The following is a 22396-nucleotide window of genomic DNA, read 5'->3' on the forward strand; positions in this document are numbered from 1 at the left end:
CTATCCTAGCCCTGACTGCTCCCCTCCCCCCCATTCTTTTTTGTGCTTTGCAAACAATAATTAAATTCCTTCCCACCTTCCCCCCTTTCTACTCCGATCTTTGGAAACTGTAATCATATCAATGCTTGGATTTCCAATTCCTGGAAAGAAGTCCATCAATTGTCCTAGGGCTCCCTGTGGCTTCCCAGACCAAAATCATCCTCCTTGGCTACCACCCTCCTATATATTCTATATGTTTTCTTACCCTATTAAAATTTAAATTTATGGAGGACAGCAATTGTCTTACTTTTTAAATTTGCATCAAGTCAAGGATGACTCCAAGATTGTAAACTTAGACAAATAAAAGAATGATGTGTACATTAACATAAATCAGAAAGATTGGAGGAGAGATGGGTTTTGGAGAAAAATGAGTTCTGTTTTTGAGCTTGTGATGACATCCAGGTGGAGATATCAAGCAGTGAGTTGGTAATAAAGGAGTGAATAAAATTAAGGAGAGAGATTAGGATTGGATACATAGAATTAAGGATCTGCAAGTCAATCTTTAAGTAGCTCCCAGGGGAGCTAATAAGATCTTTGAAGAAGAGACTGTAATGAGCAAAAATGGACCAGGATAAGCTTTGGAGGACCCCCATACTTACTGGCAGGGTAGAGGATAATAACTGACTAAAGGATACGGTGATAGACTAATCAGACAGGGACGAGGAGAACCAGTAGAAAGAATGCAAGTTCCTTAAGAGCAAACACTATTATGTCTTTATATCAACAGCACAGATTACAGTGCCTAGCACTGAAGTACAAGACTTACTAAGTGCTTGCTGAATTGCACTGAACCCAGAGACATCAGAGTGATAGAAGGTAAAGGAAAAGAGAGTGTCAAGGAGAAAGGGAAGTTTAACAGTATCAAAAGCTATATAGAGATGAAGTAGAATAAGAGTTAAGGAAAAACCATTGCAGCTGAGATCATTGGTAGTCTTGCAGAGACTGGTTTCAGTCTGGTAAGCAGGGTAGACAGCTAGATTGCAACGGATTGATAAAGAGGAAAGTGGTATATGTGTATGTGACAGAGAAAATGGTGTCAACAGGTGTAGAGAACTGTTCTAGAAATGTGACTGTGAGAGGGAGTTAAGTCCAATTTCACTCTTGGTTCTATGGCTGCCTTCTAAAATAACCCTGTTAGCCGTTAAGTAGTGTCTTGTCTCAGTTGGCACACTTGTAAAATAGTATTGCAAATCTCTGCCTTATCCAAAGGAAGTTAATGGCTGGGCTGTGCGTCCACAATGTCTAATTTATAATGGTAATGCAGCATTCAAGAACCAAATTGTTTTTGCCCCATTAGGAGGTATCAAGAAGTTCTGAAATATCAGACCTTTAAACATGGATATGATCTATGTCTGAGAAAACAGCCCTGCTAAATATGGTAACGAAAATTATAAAAGTTTCTTGAGGGAAAGACAAGATGACTTTTCTCATATAATACACATTTAGCAAGGAGTTGTGATTTCGGCAGCAGGGGATTCCCCCTATGGAAAATTCTATCTACTCTCAAATCTCAACCCTTCTGTGACTAACTAGAGGTGCCCTGCAGTGCCTAGAAGTCAGGGTTACACTGCTAGAGTCAGAAAATTGGTCTGAATCGCAGTCTGACCAACTCCAAACACCCTGCTACCCACTCTGCCAGGCTGTTTTGTTTTTATAACAGATATTATTTATTTTACAATCAACAATTCAACCAAATAAAAACTTGTCCTTCAAAAGAGAAGACTGCTGTCCTTTAAAGGTTCTTAGTTCAAACTCTGATTTGTTCTTCCAGCAGAGGTGATATATTTATGTGGTTTGTAATTAGCATCCCCTTGTGTTTGAGGAAGACCCAAGAAAAATATAACAGTCTGGCACACGGATAACTCACTCATTCTTCAGATTTTTGTTTTAATTCCCTCTGCATTTTTCCTTTTTCTCCAGCGTCATTTACCTCTTCAAATCGCACTCTGTGGCTCAGTTCGGACGTAAGTTCATACGCTACAATGTTACAATTATTAGTAACAGTTGCGGGCGTTCAGGGCTCGGGAGGAAGAGCCGGCCAAGGTCGGACCTCAATAACTTTCTCCAGGCTCCCCGTGGGGATTGGGAGGAAGCCGGGAAGGGGGAGAGCCGCGGCCGGAGGGGTGCCCGCATCGCGGGCGCGTCCGCAGCTGTCCCCCTCGCGCAGCATCGCGGGGAGCCGGGGCGGGGGGAGCTGGGGCGGGGGCCTGGACCGAGCCGAGGCGCAGCTCCCCGCCCCTGCCTCGCCTCCCCTCGCCGCCCGGACCCGCCCACGTGGGGCCGCAGCCCATCGAATGGCTCGGTGCAACGTGTTGGCGGCGGCTGCGCGGGCTCTTCCGGCCTCCGCCGCTTCCTGCGAGGCACAACCCCCCGCCCCCCGACCGGTCCCCGGTCTCCTCCAGCCCGCGCCCCCGGCAGCTGCCCCCCAGCCCTGCCCAGCGCGGCCCCGGCTGAGCGCCAGGCTCCGGTAAGCTGCGGCCGCGAACATCATGAGAGCGTTGCCTTGCCCGGTGCTGCTGTTCCTCCTGCTGGCTCCCGGAGCCTGCGCTAGCGTATTCTACCCCTCGCCCAAGCAGTCGCCGCCGGTGCCGCCGGTGCCGCCGGAGGTGAGCCCCGGGTCCGGCCCGGGGAATGGCACCCAGCTGGAAGGAGAGGCGGCGGCGGGCGGCAGAGCCAACCGGAGTGAAACCTTGGTGACCCGCATCTCCAGCCTGCTCCGGGACCTGCCCACCCTGAAGGCGGCCGTGATCGTGGCGTGCGCCTTCACCTCCCTGCTCATCGCCTGCCTGCTGCTTCGGGTGTTCAGGTAGCCTGTCCTGTGCCCGTGCCCGGCCCGACCCGGGCAGCCCCTCTCCTCCATTCCCCTGCGTCTTCTCATGCCTAGAGCGGCGGTGCGGTCGAGGAGAGCACCGGCGGGGTGGGTGCCCTCGATCCCGGAGATGCCCCGGGGGCCCCCCGCAGCGGGGCAATAGCGCTCCTAATCAGTCTGAGACGCCTCAGGTCACATGCTTGGTTTTCTAAGGAAATCTCGACTCTGCGCTAGGGTAACTGTAGCAAACTGGGATCCCCATTCCCCGGGGTTGATCTTAGGGCTCACTGATGCCCCGATCTTTATACATTTGGGCAGAAACTCTAGGACCGCTCCATGGACACCTTCGTCCCTTTCGGCCTCAGGTTATTCGTGTAGGAAAGGAGGGGGATCTCCAAAGTTCCTTCAGGCCCTGGAATGCAATGATTTCGGTGACCCGTTTGCTTTCAGCCCCCACCGAACCCCCATTTTAGTGTTTCAATTGATGACCTTTCTCAGCCAAAAAAGTCTGCTATTGAAGCTTTTTATTTTTTCCCTTCCATTGTCCCTTCATTTGCTTCCAGTCTACTTTTTAGCCTCCGAGAAGCGTTTGTGACTTGGAGTACACAGGTGCTGCTTCAGGTTGGGTGTTACGAGGTTTAGAGGAGCACCACGAAAGGGAGGCTTGAGATTCATATGCTCCAGTGGTGGCTTTAACGTTAGTTCTTTGTGGGCCCAGGCTGCTTATTTTCTCAGTGTAAATAATCCCTTTTTCTCTTCCTGCCCCCTCTCATTTCCCCCTCTGCAGATTTAAGAAGGCATAGAAAGAGCATTGGCCTTATAGTTGGAATGATCATAATAGCACTTAATTATTCCATTTAATCGTTACAACAATCTTGAGAAGTAGGTGTTGTTACTACTCCCATTTTGGGGTTAAAACGCAGGCAGACCGAGGTTGAGTGACTTGCCATGGGTGAAAGAGCAGGTGTTGAGGCTGAATTTGAACTCGATTCCAGGATCCGACTCTATGCACTGTACCACCTAGTTGCCTGGGTCAGAAGACCTGGATTTGACATTCAGTATCACTTGTTTACTAGTTTTGTGTAACTTTTCTGACCTTATTTTATTTCTTCAGCTATAAAACAGTGATGGCAGGACTTGTACTACTTATATCACAGGGGCGTTTTCTTTGAGGGGTCTGCCTAGGATTTCATCTGTGTACAGGACTCATCTTCGCCTCTGAAGATTAGCAATGCATTTGTAAAATGAACTGCCAAGGAGATTGGGAGTTGTCCAAGGTCACACAGCTAACATGTGTCAGAGGAAAGATTTCGTCTTACTTTTCTTGATTACAAGGCCCGTTTCTCTACTACACCATGATGTACTCTCAGAGTGAAGGGTCAGCTAATCCAGCCTCCCTATTTTACAGTTGAGGAAACTGAGGCCCAGAGACTTACCCAGGGTCAAGCAAGTAAGCAACAGTGCTAGCATTTGAACCCAGGTTCTTTGACTCCAAATTCAACACTTTTTCCAATGCATCATGCTCCCATGGTTATTGCATAGAGAAAGATAATGTCTGTAAAAGTGCTTTGTGACCATAAAGTGCTACTTAAATATAAGCTATTAATTTATTTATGATAACAGAATAGATTAATTGGGATATAAATAGTGAGACTCTAGTAAAAGTTGAAATGGGGTTTCCCCTTAAGGAACTTTTAAATGAAAAGTTTATAGGTAATGGAGTTAAGGTAGTGGCCAAGGTAGTGGATTGATTATATTTCAGGCTGCATGTGTGGTGGTTGTGATGGGGATGGGGGTGGTTTTGTTGTATGAGAGCTTTTGGAGGAATTAATGTTTGTCATGGGAACGGTGTATCTGTGTGTGGCCGCACAATAATGCGCTGAAGTAGCATTTTGTATAATGGCTGCAAGATGTTGATCTTGCATGAAGTGTAACAAATGTGTCTTGTTGCTCAGCCCAGTTTAGCTCCCCATAACCTGTAGGGAGTCATGGTTTCATGGGTCATGCACCTCCATCCCGGGCCTAGCAACCAAACACTTTGATGTCTGTTGTATTCATAGGAGCACCGATGAAACCAGCAGCTTACTGAGTGTATGAGTACCATCAACAGATGGGAAGAAACTTAGGTAAGAACTTCAGGGTTTTTGATGAAAAATTTTGATTCTTTGTGGCAGAACTTTGGGTAAAGGGTTTTCCTTATAGAGAAAGGAAAATAAACAACACAGTGTGTCCCAGAAATAAAGGGGCCATGAAAAACAAGAGATAGGAAACCATAAGTCCCAGAATTCTGCTGGCTTTCCAGTTGGAGAACTTCAGTGATCAGAGAAGCAGTCACTTGGAGGTTTCAGTTAGTTGGGCCAAAACATGAAACTAAATCCATAAGACTAACAAAAATTAAAGAAAATATTTTAACTCTTTAACCAGCATGCTCCTTGTTATTGCCCCAAGAATGGGAAATAGAGTATAAACCAGCATGGCTCCAGATGTGAAAGGACTGCCCTGCATATTTGAGTCATGCGGCTTACTCTACAGGCTAGGAAGGGGGGTGGACTCTTGTTTACTTGGTAGTGGAATGATAAAAGGAGATTAGTTTTGCCGAGAAACAGCTGTCATGGCAAACTGATTAATGTTCTTTCCTCCTCTAGACCAGTTTTATTGGAATAAGCTTCTGCTCCTATACCTGTGGACAAGAAGAATCTAATTAGCTACTACCTATGTTGGCAAAAAGGAGGCTAACCAGAGACTCAGTGAATCTAATACTTATAAAAGTGCTACTTTTGGGAAATTACTTTTCAGTTTTGACTAGTTTGCATGGCTAATTGTTATAAAACTGGATTAGAACTGATAGCATAAATAAATGTGCCTTTTATTTTTTGAGGGGGGGGGTAAGTTTGGGGGTGGGGTGGTAAAGATCGTTTACCTAGCACAATCTAAATGCCTCCTTTCCTGTTGTTTTCCTTCTGCTTCCTTCCTATAAGCAGATACTTCAGCCAAGTTTGATTTCTCACTGTCCCCTTTCCTGTCCCGTGCTTTCCCTTTGCTATGTTTTTTGTTTCTGTAGTTCTTGTTGAAACCCCCTCCCAGGACTTAAATTCTGTCTCCTTCATGAAACCTTCCGTGGTCTCTCCTGCCCTTTCCCTAAGGGCTGTGATCTTTTCCTCAACTCATGGGACTTTATCCATTACCTCTACAGTTATCATAGATTCTAGTAATACAGATATTTGTCTAACTGCTGGTTTCCCTACTAAATTGTAAGCTTCTGAAGACTTATTTCTTTTTATTTCCCACACCTACAAGCAGAATGCCTTGTATTGATATTGAATGAATGTTGAAAAATAGAGATGATGTGGGAAAAAATGGAGAGGGTGTTTGTAAAGTAGCAGGTACCTCCGTGGAGTGAATCATCTAATCCAAAAAAAGGGCATGAGGAAGAAAAAGAAAGGGAAGAATCAAAAGACTAGACTAACAGAAGGCAGCAGTGCCTTTGTTTTTGACCTTCTCAAGGTCAAAATAGTTGCTCCTGGGCTGTCCACCGAAAGTCACTTTTCCTCCAGTTTTGCCCCTATGTGTTCTTTGCTGTTGTTTCTGGCATCTAGATCATAGGTCAGAATTAGAACTGCACTGTCCCTTGCTTTTCCAGCCCCACATTTTTGTTGAATGTAAATGTACCAGTTCTCCCATGTTACTCAAGGCATGTAAGGTCTGGTATGACCTTGACCAAAGGTTCTGTAAATGAGAAGAATAACATGAATCACTGATTTACAGATGCCCAGCTTACAAATTACATATCTATAGCAATGACTACTTCCCTTCTGCCCTTCCTGGGTTTTCTTATTACCAGATAAACTGCATTCAGATGTGAACCCAGGGAAGAAGTTGGAAAAAGCAGGATAATCGAGGTAAACTGACCTAGTGGCAGACTCCCAGGCCAAGTAGCCTGCCTTGGAGGTGATGTTTCCCTTCTGAAGGACAATTGCTCTGGAGTTCAAAGAAACCCAGAGGCCAATCCCCCTCATTTTACAGATGAAGAAATTGAGACCCAGGGAAGTAAAGTAAAAACAAAAACAACCTGTTATAAATACAATACTGAATGTCAGTATGACCAGTAAGACTTACTTCATTACTGTTTACAGTGAAGTAAACGGGTTTTGAGGCATAAAATGCCATCACCACATTCTTCAGAGTTATTTGTCCATTTGCCCCCATTTACTTTCTGATTAAATAGCTATATTTAATATCTTGTTAAACCACTCATCTAGAAATCACTATAAACTCCTTTTTGAAAGGAGAGTTTTCTTCGGTACTTGGGGTTGGGGTGGGGCTGGCAATATAGGTCAGCTAACATTTCCCGGTTTGGATCAGTGGCAAAACTTCAAGGCAGGATTCTTTCCTTGTGGAGCGAGACTCCTAAGACCCCTGGAGATCTGTTCAGACTGTGTGCCAGGCAGAAACTAAACAGTAAACAAAACAAAATGTGCCTCCCCCTTTACCCCTCATCACTCTATCCCAGATAGACTAGTTATTGCTAATAGTTGTCATCTCAATTACATGAAAAAAAAATCCCTTTTGTATCTTTGGCAACAAAGAGCCCCATTCACTATTTTTATGACTTTAAAAGAGAACATCAACATTGCTTTGGTTTATCATGATAAAAATACTGTAGAACTGAAACTTTTATTAAATGTTTTATGTTTCATAATGTAATAAGGTGGCAAAAGGTCATAGTGGATAGAGTGCTGGACATGGAATCGGTGAGATCCAAGTTCAGATCCTGCCTCAGACACTTATTAACTATGTGACCCTGGGCAAGTCATTTGATCTTTGTCAGTTTCAGTTTTCTTATCTGTAAGGTGGAAATAATAATAGTGTCAGCTTCCCCGAGTGGTTGTGGGGATCAGCAGACGTACCATAGGTAAAGTTCCTTTGTAAAAGCTTAAAGTACTTTGTAAATGCTGGCTACTATTATTAATGCTTAATGAGTAAAAGTGTTACATTAACTGCGTACAAATCAAGGTGAGAGTATTTTTTTTTTGTTAGAAGTCATAAGATTTAGAAATCATTTTCCACTGCCTCTCATTCTGTACCTTCTGCCCCATTTTTACATATTCGCTTGACTTTTCAACTCAACTTTGAAACTCTCTTCTAATGCATTCAAATTATGGCTCAATTTGCCAAAATTTAATTTGTATGCAATTTCTGAGAAACAAAACTTCCTTTCAAATTGAGGTATCCCTGTACCTAAAATAATTTGGAGCAGAGTATCTGCCTCCCTAGGCTAGAGACTCTTGGGCCCCAAGGGTCTAGGTTTTTTTCTTCTTCTTGAGACTTCACTGTACGTCGTCTGCTTAGATATTGGATTTCTCCATTACATCAATAACATGAATTGAATTTTATAGCACCATCGTTAGACTTCTTATGTTAAACTGTGGGTCTGCATGAAATGTCACTTTGATGTATTCTCCCAGTGGAAAAGAGAAAATCCTTCCATTGATTTGTTCCTAAACCTTTTGTTTTAATATATTTTTGCCTTTATGCTATCATACCACATAATGCTTTTGAGTGCTCACCTTATAGACACAGCATGAAGTGTGTATATATACATACATATATATGTATGTACATATACATTCATATACATATGTATATACATATATATATATATATAAAACATTGTAAAAGGAAAAATGAAGGAACTGATGAATATGTTTCACAGAGTCTCCCCTAGAAATGACAGACAAATGGAAATAAATTCAGATTTTAGTTGCATACTCTAATCCAGTGACATCGGCCTCCTTGTTGTTTCTCTTATGACAAGACTTCTTAAACTTTTCCACTCATGATTCCTTGTTGCCCGAGAAATTTTGACATGACCCTGGATATATAGGTATATAAAATAGGCATATAGATCAAACATTTATTGATAATCATAAAGAAATTTATTTTAAAACAATTCTTTGGTATACATATAATTTTACCATTTATTAGAGATGAAATGCATACTAATGAGATGGATGTACTTTTTAATTTTTACATAGAGAATTAAATCTTGGTGGAATATTTGATACTTCAAGACATAAGAGTATCGAGTATCTCCAATGTTTTCCAGAGTTGATCAATATTGTGATTTTATAATTGGCAGTGTGAGAACACCCACTACTTTGCAAAAATACATAGTACAAAATGGCAGAAGTATATTTAGGACCATTTCAGAAACTGTCAGAAATTCAATCCTAAGCCCAAGCCAAAATTCATGACCATTTGGTATCAGTAAAAGCACTGCAATTCATAATGTAACACTAGTCTTGAATCTGAGCTGAGGCATTTCTGGCAGCAGATGTTGCATGGTACGATGGATGACATGCGAAGTGCAAAGTGTGCATGTTGTGTGTTCAGAACAAAGGTTGCAGTGAAGTTTCATGGTACAACACGGCAAGTGCTTTCAGAAAGACCTCAGATTCATTAGGCATTTGATTTTGAATTAATTTTTGGTTGTTGCATGTTCAGAAACCTTTTACTATTGCCAGATTTTTTGTGACCACCACATCCAGTTATGGGGTCATGACCCACAGTTTAAGAAGCGCTCCTCTACAGAACACCTCATCTCTTGATTCTAGGTATTTTTATTAATTGTCCCTCATGCCTGAAATTCTCTTTCTCCTTATCTCTGCAGCCTTGCTTTTCAGGCTGCCTTCAAATTACAGCTAAAGTCCTACCTTCTACAGAAAGTTTTTCCTGATCTCCTCTAATTCTAGTATGATTTCTCTGTTAATTATATCCAGTTTATCTTCCATATAGATTGTTTGTTCATAGTTATATGCATGATATCTCCCCCATTAAGGGAAGGATGTTCTTTTCCCTTTCTGGGATACCTCTAGTGCTTAGCAAAATGCCTGGCACTGTGTAAACTAAGTAGGCACTTATTAAATTAATAAAGTATTGACTCACTATGAAGGCTTGAAGAAGAAGAGGGTGAAAGGGATGGAGGTAAGGATAATGGTATGAGCAAAGATTCAGTTGTAGAAAATATAAGACATTTTCAGGAGACAATGTGTAGACCATTTTGGTTGGAATGATGAGTTGGGGAAGATGGAGATAATGCTGGTAGATTTTATAATTATTAAATTGTAATTTGATAATTATAATTATATAGATTTATAATGCACTAGATTTAGACTAGATTATGGAGGGCCTTGAATTTGGACTTCCTTCTATAGATGATGGGGAACCACTGAAAATTCTGAACAGGGGAATAAATAAAATTATCAAAGGGATATATTAGCATAATTAATCTAGTGATAGTGTACTGTATGACTTGGACCCTGGAGGCAGTTAAGGAACCTTCCAGGACTCCAGAAATGGACAGGATTTGTTGAATAACTAGATGAAGGTTGCAAGGGAAAGGGAGGGTTAAAAAGTGATTCTGAGGTGACAGGTGGATGATTCCCTTTAAAGAAGGAAACCGGTCAAGAAGGTTGAGCTAGTTTGGGAAGTTGGACAATGAGTTAAATTGTAGGTTTGAGGTCAGTGGAAATGTAGAACAGATACTTGGAGATGTGAGACTGCAGTCAGAACATAGGTCATGGTGAATTTCATAGAAACATAATTTATAGCAGGAAATCAACCTTTGGCTTAATATAGTACAACCCCTTTATTTTACAGTTGACGAAATAGGCCCAAAGTGGTTAAGTGACTCCAAAGGTCATGTAAGTAGTATCAGAGACAGGATTTGAACACAGTTCTTGACCCTCAAATCCAGTGTTTTTCCCCCAGCATGGTGCTATCTGTATGGACATGATGGTTGAGGAGTGGGAAAGGATAAAATCTTCATGTGTGAGAAGAGAAGAGGGTTAAGAGTTGAATTTTTCAAGGCTTTTTAGAGAACTGGTGAAGGAGTGGGAAAGGCAGGTTCAGGGCAAAGATGTTTCCACAGTAGCTTCTGTTTTGTTGTATTTTCTTATAAAGGGTTCAGTGCTCATAAGAAGTAGTTTGTTGGTCATAATTGATAGAGAGCTGCTCTTGGAATCAGGAAGATTTGTGTTCTCAAGTCCTACCAATAAAACACATTCATTGTCTCTGTGACTCTGGACTGGTTACTTAATCTCTCAGTGTCTCAGAGAGCTCTTTAAGACTAAATTGCAGAGGAGGTACCTTTGGTAGAGGAAGCTTCCTCTTTGGGATTTTCTTATACTTACGTAATCATAAAAATGAAGCATCCAACATGGCAAATAGTGAGACTATTTATTACGCCATGGAACTTGATAGGTTACAGTTTTGCTAGGGATAGGCAAAGCCAACTCCTAATCTGCTTTAAAAAAAAAAATTCTCTTGAGAATGGCTTTCTCGTTATCTGTTGACATCCGCAAACCCTATTTGCTTGACTAATAAAAAAAAGTACTCAGCCCTTTATAAACATAAGTGTAAACCTGGAGAAACTTGTCTAGCAGAAATTGTTGTCACCCTTTTCTCTGTGACTCCTCTAACAGATTAAACATAGAGGGTCACAAAGACCTGGCGTGATGATGAAAAGAGTTTGGAAAGATTTCATGAGAACACGGAGAAGTGACTTCCTGAAAGATTAATGGTGTGAGTGTTTATCTGTCTTCCAAAGGTTAAAGGAAGGAGAGGATTGGGGGTGGGGGAGAGGAGAGAGAGAGAGAGAGAGAGAGAGAGAGAGAGAGAGAGAGAGAGAGAGAGAGAGAGAGAGAGAGAGAGAGTATTCGGAGAGGGGAACTACAGTGCTACAGTTTTGCAAAGAAAACCTGAGATTTTAATTTCTCCCCCCCCACAAATGTTTTAACTGTTTGAAGTTTTTATTTTTATTTTTTTACCAGTACTAAGACTGAACAGATGTGAGCATCTCTCCTCTGCTTCCCGCTCCTCAAACCTACCCTGTTTCCTAGCATGTTACCGCTTCCCTGGTGTGATACCTGGACCCCATAACAGGGTTCTCTGATGGCTCAAAAAAGGTGAAGTGCTAAAGGATGTGCCCTGAGGGTAGTAACTTTGATGCGTACAGTTGGAAGCAATACAATTTTTGTGATCAGCATAAAGATTTTCTTGGTATCCTTTTTGAAAGAATTCTTGAAATCAGTGTCATGTAACACCATTTTTTGCGTGTGGAGGGGAGAGGGAGGCTAGGCCTGTGATTTCATTGGTGTATGGAATTCTAGGTGAGAACTCCCTCCAGCAGTGTAGAAGAGCAAAGCTGCCTCTGGGGTTCCTGAGAGATTAGTTTAATTGCTCAGGTCCCAGGATTCATAAATGTTGGGATGGGACTTGAACTCGGCCCCCTCACTCCTAGTATCGCAAAAATTAACACTTATGTAATGCTTCAAAGTTTGCAAAGTGGCTTACATGTTATTTCATTTAAGCCTCACAAAACCCCTTGAGGGAAAGAACTGCAGGTGCTGTTTCCCCCTTTTTACAGATGAGAAAACCAGAAGCTCTGAGAGGTTAAGGGACTTGCCCAGGATCACATTAGAAAAGTGTTGGGGTGAGATTTGAACCTTGGCCTTTCTCACTCCCAAGTCCATTTGAGTAATCCATCATATTCACCAATTCCCTAGTGAATTTATGTGCCTACAAATTGTCCCAATGATGACAAGTTTCCTCCTTAACATAGGAAAATGTGGATGGGTTTGTAGAATTCTGGAGAACCTCTTTCTTTTATTTTGTTCTACTTGTTGGGGAGCAGTTATGGGTTAATTGTTGCTTGTCTTTCTTCCCCAGTCCCCAGGATAGGAAGATCTATAATCCAACACCACAGTGGAGAATGTTTGATGTTTGGGGAAAAGTTTGATGATGGGGGAATTTATGCTCTCCTAGTAGTGCCTTTGTGGTTGAAAAGAATCTACTGAAGGCATTCGTTGTATTGAACTTGCTGGCTAGCAATCCAGCCCACCTGTCATTGTAGTTCTCAAGATTCAGGTTCCAACTTTTTTTGTGTGTATTTGGAGCCTCACATCTTCGTGACAGCTGCCCTAGAGAATCTGGTTACAGTGACAAATTATTCTTTGAGCAGTGTAATCTTGGAACACTTCCCCCCAGCCCCACTCCTTATCAAGTGTGCAGGAAATGTGTGTGTTGGGCTTGACAAAGCAGTGGGCTGTGACATTCCAGTTACACACACACTCAGGCTTTGCTTGTCATTGTCACAGGCGGTGAGTTGAAAACTCCCAGCAAAGTGACCTGTTGTCAGTTCTTGGAAAAAAGTCTGCCTTTAATTAGGTTAAGGTGAAATGGTAGGGTCTAGATAAAGAAGAAAATGATTGACACCTCCTGACAACGGTCACTCTTTTTACAGTCATCCACAGTTTCTTATTGATTGTTAGCAGCACCGAGTAACTAGCCAGGTGAATGTTGTTATGGTCTTAAATAGCTTCCTCTTCTGGTTTACTCTCCTCTTGTTTCTAAAAGCTTTACTTCTATTACTCGGTCAGGCACATTATCAGCAGGTGGAAGTGTTTGACCTGAGGTTAGTCCCTGCCTGAGGATGGATACTGTTTGATTCTAAGGCCGGTGGTACTTAGTAATTTTCTCTTTCCTGTTTTGGGGCAGTATGGTATTTTAAATTCTGTTATAAAATGTATTTTCTTAGTAACAAATTAGGTATTAGTTACAATGAATATGTATGCTTTACATTTTTGTAATTATTGATGCTTTTTCAGAATACTTGTATCTATTATTCATTCAACAAATAGTAAGCATTGACTGTACGAATATTAAATCTCTCCTGTGTGCAAGACACTGTAGTAGGCTATAAATAGATACAATGTATTTATACTGTATGCAAGACAGCGTAGTAGGCTATAAATACAATGATGGGTTCCTTGTCCTCCATGAAGTTATAGATATGACACAAAACAAATGTTACTATAATGCAACGCATTTACACGGCAACTGCCATTTAAGTGGTACTGATGACAAATGCTTAGGGAAGTGGAAGGGGTTGTATCAGACGACTTTTAAGAACATTTCTGGCTCTAAAATGAGTCTGAGTTCTGGGGAGAGAAAGAAAACTTCTGGCAGAGATGATGAGACATTTCATGAAGTCTACAGCATTTGAGCCCTTAGACTTGTCAAGTAGACTTAGGGCAGAATTTATTCCCATTTGGCAGATGAGGAAATTGAGGTTTAGACAGGTTGAGCAGTTTGTCAAAAATCATTTAGCTAATTCAGGGGCGGGGAACCTGCGGTCTCAAGGCCACATGTGGCTCTCTAGGTCCACAAGAATCCAGTTTGGATTCGGTCAAATGGTTCTCACTTCAGGACCTAGAGGACCACATGTGGCCTTGAGGCCACAGGTTCCTCACCCTGGCTTGCTAGTTCTTAGAGAAGATGAAAATACAACTTCTAACCCAGTTCAATAAATACCTCACCTTGGAATGTCATTTCAGAGAAACAAAAACTTAACCCTTGGTTGTATTTATAGAGAGGGTTGCCTTCTGAGTTAACTGACTGATCAGTTGATCTCCTGACCCCTTCTTGTAATTTTAAAATCCCTACACTATTTACAGGATTTTAGAATTAGAAGAAATCTTGGAAAGCATTTAGGACAAACCCTCTTATTTTAAAGATGCAGAAACCATACCCCAGCGAGGTGAAATGATTCATCTAAGATCATACAGATCATAAATGTTAGTGCTTGGGCAAAACTGGCTTACAAAGACTCTTCTCTGCTCACAAATTTTCTTAAAGTCAAATTGTGACATTTTAAATGAGGAATGAATGAAAGAATTTAAGCTTCAAACATGAAGAAGGCGTTTCTGGGCATTCATGTCTCAGCTCTATTTTCACTTCATGTCGTGTTTTCTATTTTTGCCTTGTTTTGTGCACCCTTTTAAGAGTTTTGTGGCCTAGGCAGTTTTAAGTTGGGATATGAGCTGTGATAAGTAACATTTTCAGGTGATACAGATGTGAAGTTAGTACAGTAGTTTCCTGTTAAAACTCTGTGTGGGCAGCTGGGTGGCACAGTGTATAGAACTCTGGACTTGGAGTCAGGAAGTTCTGAGTTCAAATCCAGCCTTAGATACTTAGTAGCTGTGTGACCCTTGGCAAGATTTTGTCTCTGTTTTCTCATCCATAAAATGGAAATAATAGCATCTACCTCTCGAGGTTGTTGTAGGATGAAATAACATTTGTAAAGCACTTATAGGTATATAAACATTAGCTCTAATTAATACTATTATTATTATTATTATTATTAAAAACAAGAGGTGAGAAATTCTAGGGAAGAAAGAGGCTTGAATTGGGAGTCATTCAGGAAACAAAGATAAAAAATTGTCATCCTGTGGCCCTATCTCTTTGATCTCTTCATTATCTTAATTCTGCACAAATGAGCTTCCTCTAGCATCATTTGCCAGTCTTGTGCTTCATTTCTGCTCTTTAAATTTTTTTTTTAAACTACATCAGATGGATCAGAGAGCCCTCCAGTTGTTCCTTTCCTCTATTTGTTCTATTTCACCATCATCAATTTACCTAAATTTTGCTGATCTCTCCATTGGGAAGCCTTGCTAGATTATGGAACTATTCAGGACGTTAGGAGGATTCTGAAAATTGGTGAGACTGATTACAGGCACCATCTTGCTTTGGTTGGTATCATCTGGCTTATCTTTTGTGCTTTGATGTTTTATTGGAAGCCTTGTTTGGGGCTCTTTGTAAGAATGGGGCTGGAGTAGTCACTCCTTTCCTCTACTGTCTTCTAATTGGCAGCCAGCTGCTTAGAGAAAAAGCATATATTTTTAATTTGAGAAATATTTGGCAACACTTCTGACCCCTGCTGGAATCTTGACTCTGCTGGTGAACAGCATATTTTTCGATGCGGTCTTTCAATCCAGCTTCTATTTTCACTCCTTACTTGACATTACCTCCAGTTGAGCCACAGGCAAGAACTTGTCTAGATGTCATTAAAGACTTCACAAGTTTCAGTTTCACCTTATTAACACCCAGGACAGTCGAACAGCATAAAAATTGCTTCCTTTTCATCAGGTTTCGGAGAATCGGTGGTTAGAAATGTAATTTCTAAAGTTCATTACATTGAAATTGTTGTGTAAATCACGCATGAGGGCTTTTTCTAATGGCCACTGGGAAAATTTTCAGTTTTAAATTATTCTCTTAATAGAGACAGCATACTTAGAAAGAGTTGGCTCTACAGGTAGTGACTGTAAGCCCTCAATGTTTCTCCCCCTTAGGTTCTCCTGCGGACTTAATAAATGTTTAGGGACCTTATTAAAGCTTTGCAGATGGTTTTAGTGAGTATTGTGACTGGGAAATTAATTGAGAAGAAGGAAAACAAGTTTAGACTTCAGTCTGAGGCACTTTGCTCTTTTCTGAAGCCTTGTCTGAGCCTTAGTGATAAATTTAGAGGTTTTTGAAACCTTCTCTCTGAGTTCAGCAGGGGTTTTACCTAGGGGCCATTTACTCAAATAGATGTGAAGTTCCAAGTGTAGAATCATTTAGTGAGACTCTGCATTTTCTTGACCGTGTGATGCTCCAAAAGCTTGAGTAGCTGCCTGTGAGTCCTTGGACAAGTGTAGCTAGACCATGACATCAATGATTAGGTTCTTTCTAGTCTCTGGATGCTAAACATTCTTCTTTCTTGAGCCCTTGTTATTCCTACACAGTTCCTAAGATCCACACATTCTTTTAAAGCTTCAAGACTTATTTTCAGACTTGATTTGGGAGCCAGTTTTCCCAAACACATGGGGTGGTACAGCATTGAGGAGGGAATGTTGACCTTTTGCTCTGATGAGAACTCTAGGAATAATTCTAAATCACCCAGGGAGTACCCAAAGTGATTTCCCAGGATATGGTATAGCATGAAGGTAGGTGGGTGGACTAGTAGTTTGATGTTAGAGGTTAGAAATTAGGGATCTGGTAAAATTTTAATGGTCTTTATTTTTGAACATCTTCCCTTAAGTCATTCTTTCTACTTTCCTTTATTAAAGTTTTTCCTTGGAGGCTTGGCACTGAGTAATAGTGGCAGAGGAGGAAGGGGGCACTTTGTGCCCTCATGGAGTCTCTCAACAGTCTAGCTGTCAGTTTATTAAGCACTTACCCTTGGCCAGGCACATGGTAAATTCTGGGGATACAAAGAAAGTCAAGACCAATCCCTGTCATCAAGGAATTTATATTCCAGCGGGGGTAGGAGGGATGTAACAAAAACTGCTCTCCTGTAACACTTTATCTGAGAAGTATAATACAAAATACCAGGGAAGGTTCAAGGGGGACTTTATTAGGGATGGTTTGAATCAGGGAAGGCTTTATGGACAAAGCGACATTTTTATTGCACTGTTTAGAGGATCAAATGAGATAATACTTGTACAGAGCTTAGAACAGGGCCTGGAGTATAATAAGCATTATATAAATGTTAGCTGCTGTCATCCTCATCGTCATCATCGTCATCAAATCGTCATCATCATCATCACATCGTCATCATTAAAGGATAGGCAGGAATTCCACAGGGAAAGGTCATTCTAGATATAAGGGCCAAGTGTGTTCGAAGGACAGACTACTGGAGTTTATCTCTCAGTAAAAACAGACCTTTCAAAATAGTATTATCAGAGTCATTAGAGGAGTTTTAACTCACCTAGAGATTTTTTTTGGCAGAACTAAAAGATTTAGGAATTATCACCTGTTTGAAAGAGAGGACAGAATGCAATGATGAAGAGAGGGGGAGGCCCTACTATCTCAAATGTAAAGATAATAAGCTGTATACTTATTTTCTTTTACCTCCTTTACTCCCATAATAACATTTTCTCTTTGGACCAGGTACTCCTTTGTAACTCTCTCTCCCTTCTCTTATTCCCTTCTGAGCTTGATCTATCCTGATTATGTGTATTGTTTGAACTTGATCTCAAAACTCAGTTTTGTTGTATGTGCTTTTTTGTTTTCTGAAATTGGGGAAGGACAGAATATCTAAGGATGCAGGTCAGTGATGCTTAAAACTTAAGATGGCATGATGCAATAGAAGAAAGAATGTTGGATTTGGAATCTGAGATCCTGAGTTCAAATTCTGACATCAACATTTACCACCCCTGTAACGTTGGGCAAGTCACTCAACTTCCCTAGTTCTCAGTTTCCTCATGTGTAAAAAGAGAATTTGGACTAGATGACCTTGAAAAGGACTTCTAGTTCTAAAATCCTTAACCCAAGGCTTATTTTAAATATTTTATTGTCTATGTAGAGTGCTTACATATAGTCAATTTGGTGGACCCCTGCTAACCTGCCTTCCTTTCTCTGCAAAGGCTTATCTCTTCTGTTTCCAAAGAATCGATGGAATGCAACAGTGCACCTTTATGAAATAGGCACACCTCTGAAGTGTTCTGCATAAATATACCAGGGGTTGCTTGCAGTTTTAATGCAATCCTATAGTGAATCTTTTGATAAAAAATGCTTTCATATAGTGAATAATCAAATCCTAATTTCTAATTTCTGTCTTTATTTACTTAGAGGGGTCTGTGATCTCATCGGTGTGGGTCCCTTCTCCACCAGTGCATTCTCATCCTATGCAAGTTCTATCCATGTCGTTACACGAATCCTTCATAAAGGATTTTTCTTCCCACAACATGCCAGAAACCTTTTTATTTTGGTTCTTCAGATAACTTAGAGATATCTGTGTAGCATTTGGGGTGCCCAGCTATTGGCTTTTACTCCTGCTGTCTGAATGACTTGGTCGCATATGCCCAGAATGTCTTTCTTTTTTCTTTATTTCCTTAATAGTATTTTATTCTTCCCCTCCCTCTCCCAGAATATCTTTCTTCTGGCATCTTGTCACTGACAGTATACTTACCTCACTATGTAGCTTTCTATTGCTTTTTGGGTCACCTGCAGTTTTTCTTCTTCCCAGATTGTGTTTTTCCATAATTGGCAGCCGTATAGCACCAGCAGACTGTCATTGTCACGAATGGACTTTTGTAAGTGGACTTTTGTAGAAATGAGTAGTTTAGGATCGCTGAAAACACTGCTGTGTTTTACAAATGCCATCTATGATATTCCTATCTTCCTGTCTTAAGATATCCATACCAGTAGGCTAATTTGGTGTAACCAGCATGGCATGGTTTCCGAGGTAGATTTTCATTCTTTAGCTTGAATTTTCATATGTACTTTTTTTAAAGTGAGTACATAAAAGCACCCATATGTAAAAAGATGATGGAGAAAGGTTCTAACGAATGAAAGTACACCATTATTAATCTTATTCAGTGTGACAGCATGAATCTACCAGCTGTGTATTCTGTTTTTTGAGTAATTGTTTTAGAGAGATGTTTGAGACAGAGAATACTATGTAGCCTTTCTCCATTAGTGACCCACAGCAACCCTTTTCTTTCCCCAAGGTGAACGTTTATTACAGTAACTCACTGTCATCATAAATCATCTTCATACTGATCAAGTGGATTTGTTTAAAGCACATAGCATAGCCCATCTTGTGTATTCGTTGAACATGGTTTCTAAGAGTGTGTAAAGATACACGTTTGTTTTCTGGGAGTGGTTTGCATAAGAAAAATACAGTTTTAGGCTCATGTGTTTGGAGTATGTGATAAAGGATTTAGTATGCCTAGCTTGTGTTTGGTTTAAAAACAGATTCCCAAACTTCCCGATTATGGGATTTTGTCATTACTGCCTTGGGAATATCCTTCTGACTTTCAGCTGTAATTGGCCACTTTACTTACAGCTTCAAACTTCTGAGTGTAACATGGTGTGCCTCAGAACAATATGAGAGAAGGGTCCCAAGCCCTATGAAATTAATATGTTCTTCTTTTGTTTGAAAGGTGCATAATTTGTAGTCTTTGAGACTTGTCTGTATCCTTGACTATTTTAAACTAAATGAATCATAGTCCTTTTTCTTGAAAAGAAAATAGAAGGGGAAAGTCCCCCTAGAGAAGCAGTTGTGAGCAATCCTATGGTGACTCATCGATAGAGAAGGAAATTCAGCTTTGATGGTCTCAGGCTTTGAAACTTGACTGGGAAAGGATTGGTTCTATGCCAACACATTTAATATTTTTAGGAATTTGGTGATCCATAATTTTGTATATGGGCAGCTAGGTGGTGCAGTGGGTAGAGTGTGGATCCTCAAGCCAGGAAGACTCATCTTCCTGAGTTCAAATTTGGCCACAGATACCTATTAACTGTGTGTCCCTGGGAAAGTCACTTAACCCTGTTTGCCTCAGTTTCCTCATTTGTAAAGTAAACTGGAGGAGGAAATGGCAAATCACTCCATTATCATTGTCAAGAAAACCCCAAGTGGGGTCAAGAAGAGTTAGATATGACTGAAAAGCGACCGAACAACAACACATTTTATAAATGTGAGCACTTGTTTTATTAAAGTGTCTGCTGAATGCTACGTACTAGACTTCCTCTTTGCTTTTGTCTATAATCTTGGTAAGTTGCTGTGGCCAGTAGATTTGTCATCACTCAGTGGGCAATTTTCTGGTGATAAAGCTCTTTGAACTTAGCCATTCAATCTAATCTTAAGATGATAAAGCCCATCACTGGGTCCACACTCAAAGTCTTACTAATATGGCAGGACTTATGAGAGTTTTTACTCTATTAGCATAGTCTTAAAGACTCAAAGCCTGTTTTATACCATGTGGAGACATCAGCATAGGACTTTATTTGGGGAATGTTTTTTGCACTTTCAAGAAAAATTCTGTGACTGGGTGTCTTTGTGTATTTCCCCAGTAAAGATAGTCCTCTGCCTTAATTCGCATTTCAGCTCATGTTCCTAGAGTATCATAGAATTGGAAGGAAGCTTAGACTCATGTAACCCAACCTTTTTGTTTTATTATGGAGAAACCTGATGCCTGCAGAGGTGACGTGATTTATCCAAGGTCACATGGCTGACTGTAGCAGAGCCAAGAGAAGAACCCTGATCTAATGCATATTTTGTTACCCCATATATATCACCATTTCTCTTGACAGTTTTTCAGGTTGGGCAAAATGATAACTTAGGAGTAAAACAGAGACCCTTGGTTTCAATTGTCAATGATCTGTCAGTGTGCTATAAAATAACATTTTAGAGGCTCAAATCTCCAACTTTCCTTCTCATTTTCTCTGACTCTATGGGGATAACATTTATTTCTCAATCTTGTTTGGTTTGAAGGCTGCCATGGGCTTCCAGTGATTCAGTACCTCTAATTAGCACAACCGGAAGACGGCATGTTGGTGGTAGCCCTTGGGAGGTACAGCAGCTAGGGTGTTAGAAGCAGACAGATTGCCCTGGAATGGTGTGGTTTATGTGAAACCAGGATCCTGAGAAAGAGCTCAGTTGCCAGTTCAAGAGAAAGGCGTACAGTGGGAATTGGTCTTCTGCGTCAGAGAGCTATAATAAGTCCATTCCCTTTGCAGACTGAGGTGAAGGCCAGGGCAACCTATTTCTTTTCTTTCTCTGTTCTAAAAGTATTTTTTTCCCTTCTAGGTCTGGAAAGAGAATAAAGAAAACCCGGAAATATGATATCATTACGACTCCAGCAGAGAGAGTGGAAATGACTCCTTTAAATGAAGAAGATGATGATGAGGAAGACTCAACAGTTTTTGATGTCAAATACAGGTATATTTACAGGTACAATATCAGTAGTTCTGGTAAAGGCTTCCTCTTTGACTGCTAGTGTTTGGGTCAATACAGTGAACTATATTTTATGCTCCTACATGTCAGACCCATGAAAGTAACATCTAGCACAACCTATTCTTTGTATATACTTGTTCTCTCTGTAAGTTCCTACGTGAGGAATTCCATTTTTGAAAATGTACATCTCTGATCTCCTCTTAAAGGAATACCAACAGGATGGAGAGTATACACAGCCTCATGTTTCCTCCTTTAAACTCACATTCATTCCCCACCCCCTTCCACTCTACTGTTTCCCAAACTGAGAAATGGATAAACTGAGAAATTTGGGTCTAAAATAATCAACTCCAGTTCTTGTTTCTCTTGCATTTGCCCTGGTGTGAAATGATTTATAAATGTGAGCCAGTCAAACAGGATGCACACAAACTGGAATTTCTAGCCTTTCTTTAGTGGGTTCAGAAGTCAGAAGGTAGATTAATACAAGAGTTTATTGTCTTGTCAAGCTTGAAACACAGGGATGCTTCTTCAATAAATCTGGAGAAAATCAGAATGGCTTTCTTTTTTTATGACTTGTTTTTCTAGAATATTTATACCTTTTAAGCCCTTACCCTCCCAGAATATTTCAGACTAGATAGATTCTTTGAGTTGGGTAGTATCTTAAGAAGTCATCCAAGTCTAGTCTAAAGTCCTCCTTTTACAGATGGGGAAAGTGAGGTCAGAAAGTTTAAGTGACCAAAGTCACACAGTTGTTCCCTGATAAAAGCTGGGACAGGACCCAAGATCTCCTGATTCCTAGGTCAAATAAAACTTTGTGAAGTATATACTTTGAATAAGGAAAGACAAAAAATGAAAAACGGCCTTCCAGGAGCTTGCATCCTTCTGGACGACATGTTTACAAAGCTAGATAAATGCTAGAAAATTTGAGGAAGGGGAGAGGACCAACACCTGGAAAGATCAGAAAGTTCTTCCCATAGGAGGTGGAATTTAGG

At 40.7% G+C, this 22396-nt stretch overlaps 1 protein-coding gene across 2 annotated transcripts in view; it reads left to right on the top strand.

The window, feature by feature from the left end:
- Positions 1–2191: 2191 nt before the first annotated feature.
- The window catches only part of FAM174B (family with sequence similarity 174 member B), a 31367-nt gene continuing 11162 nt past the window's right edge, over positions 2192–22396 (top strand). Inside the window, exons 1-2 of one of the 2 annotated variants that reach the window (XM_072617441.1) lie at positions 2192–2845; positions 21261–21404. In XM_072617441.1, coding sequence (XP_072473542.1) covers positions 2529–2845; positions 21261–21404 — 461 coding nt within the window. In that variant the 5' untranslated portion in view covers positions 2192–2528. The remainder of the gene's footprint in view (positions 2846–21260; positions 21405–22396) is intronic. The other variant, XM_072617452.1, reaches the window with a different exon arrangement.

Source organism: Notamacropus eugenii, chromosome 1, assembly GCF_028372415.1.
Source record: "Notamacropus eugenii isolate mMacEug1 chromosome 1, mMacEug1.pri_v2, whole genome shotgun sequence".
NCBI lineage: Eukaryota > Metazoa > Chordata > Mammalia > Diprotodontia > Macropodidae > Notamacropus > Notamacropus eugenii.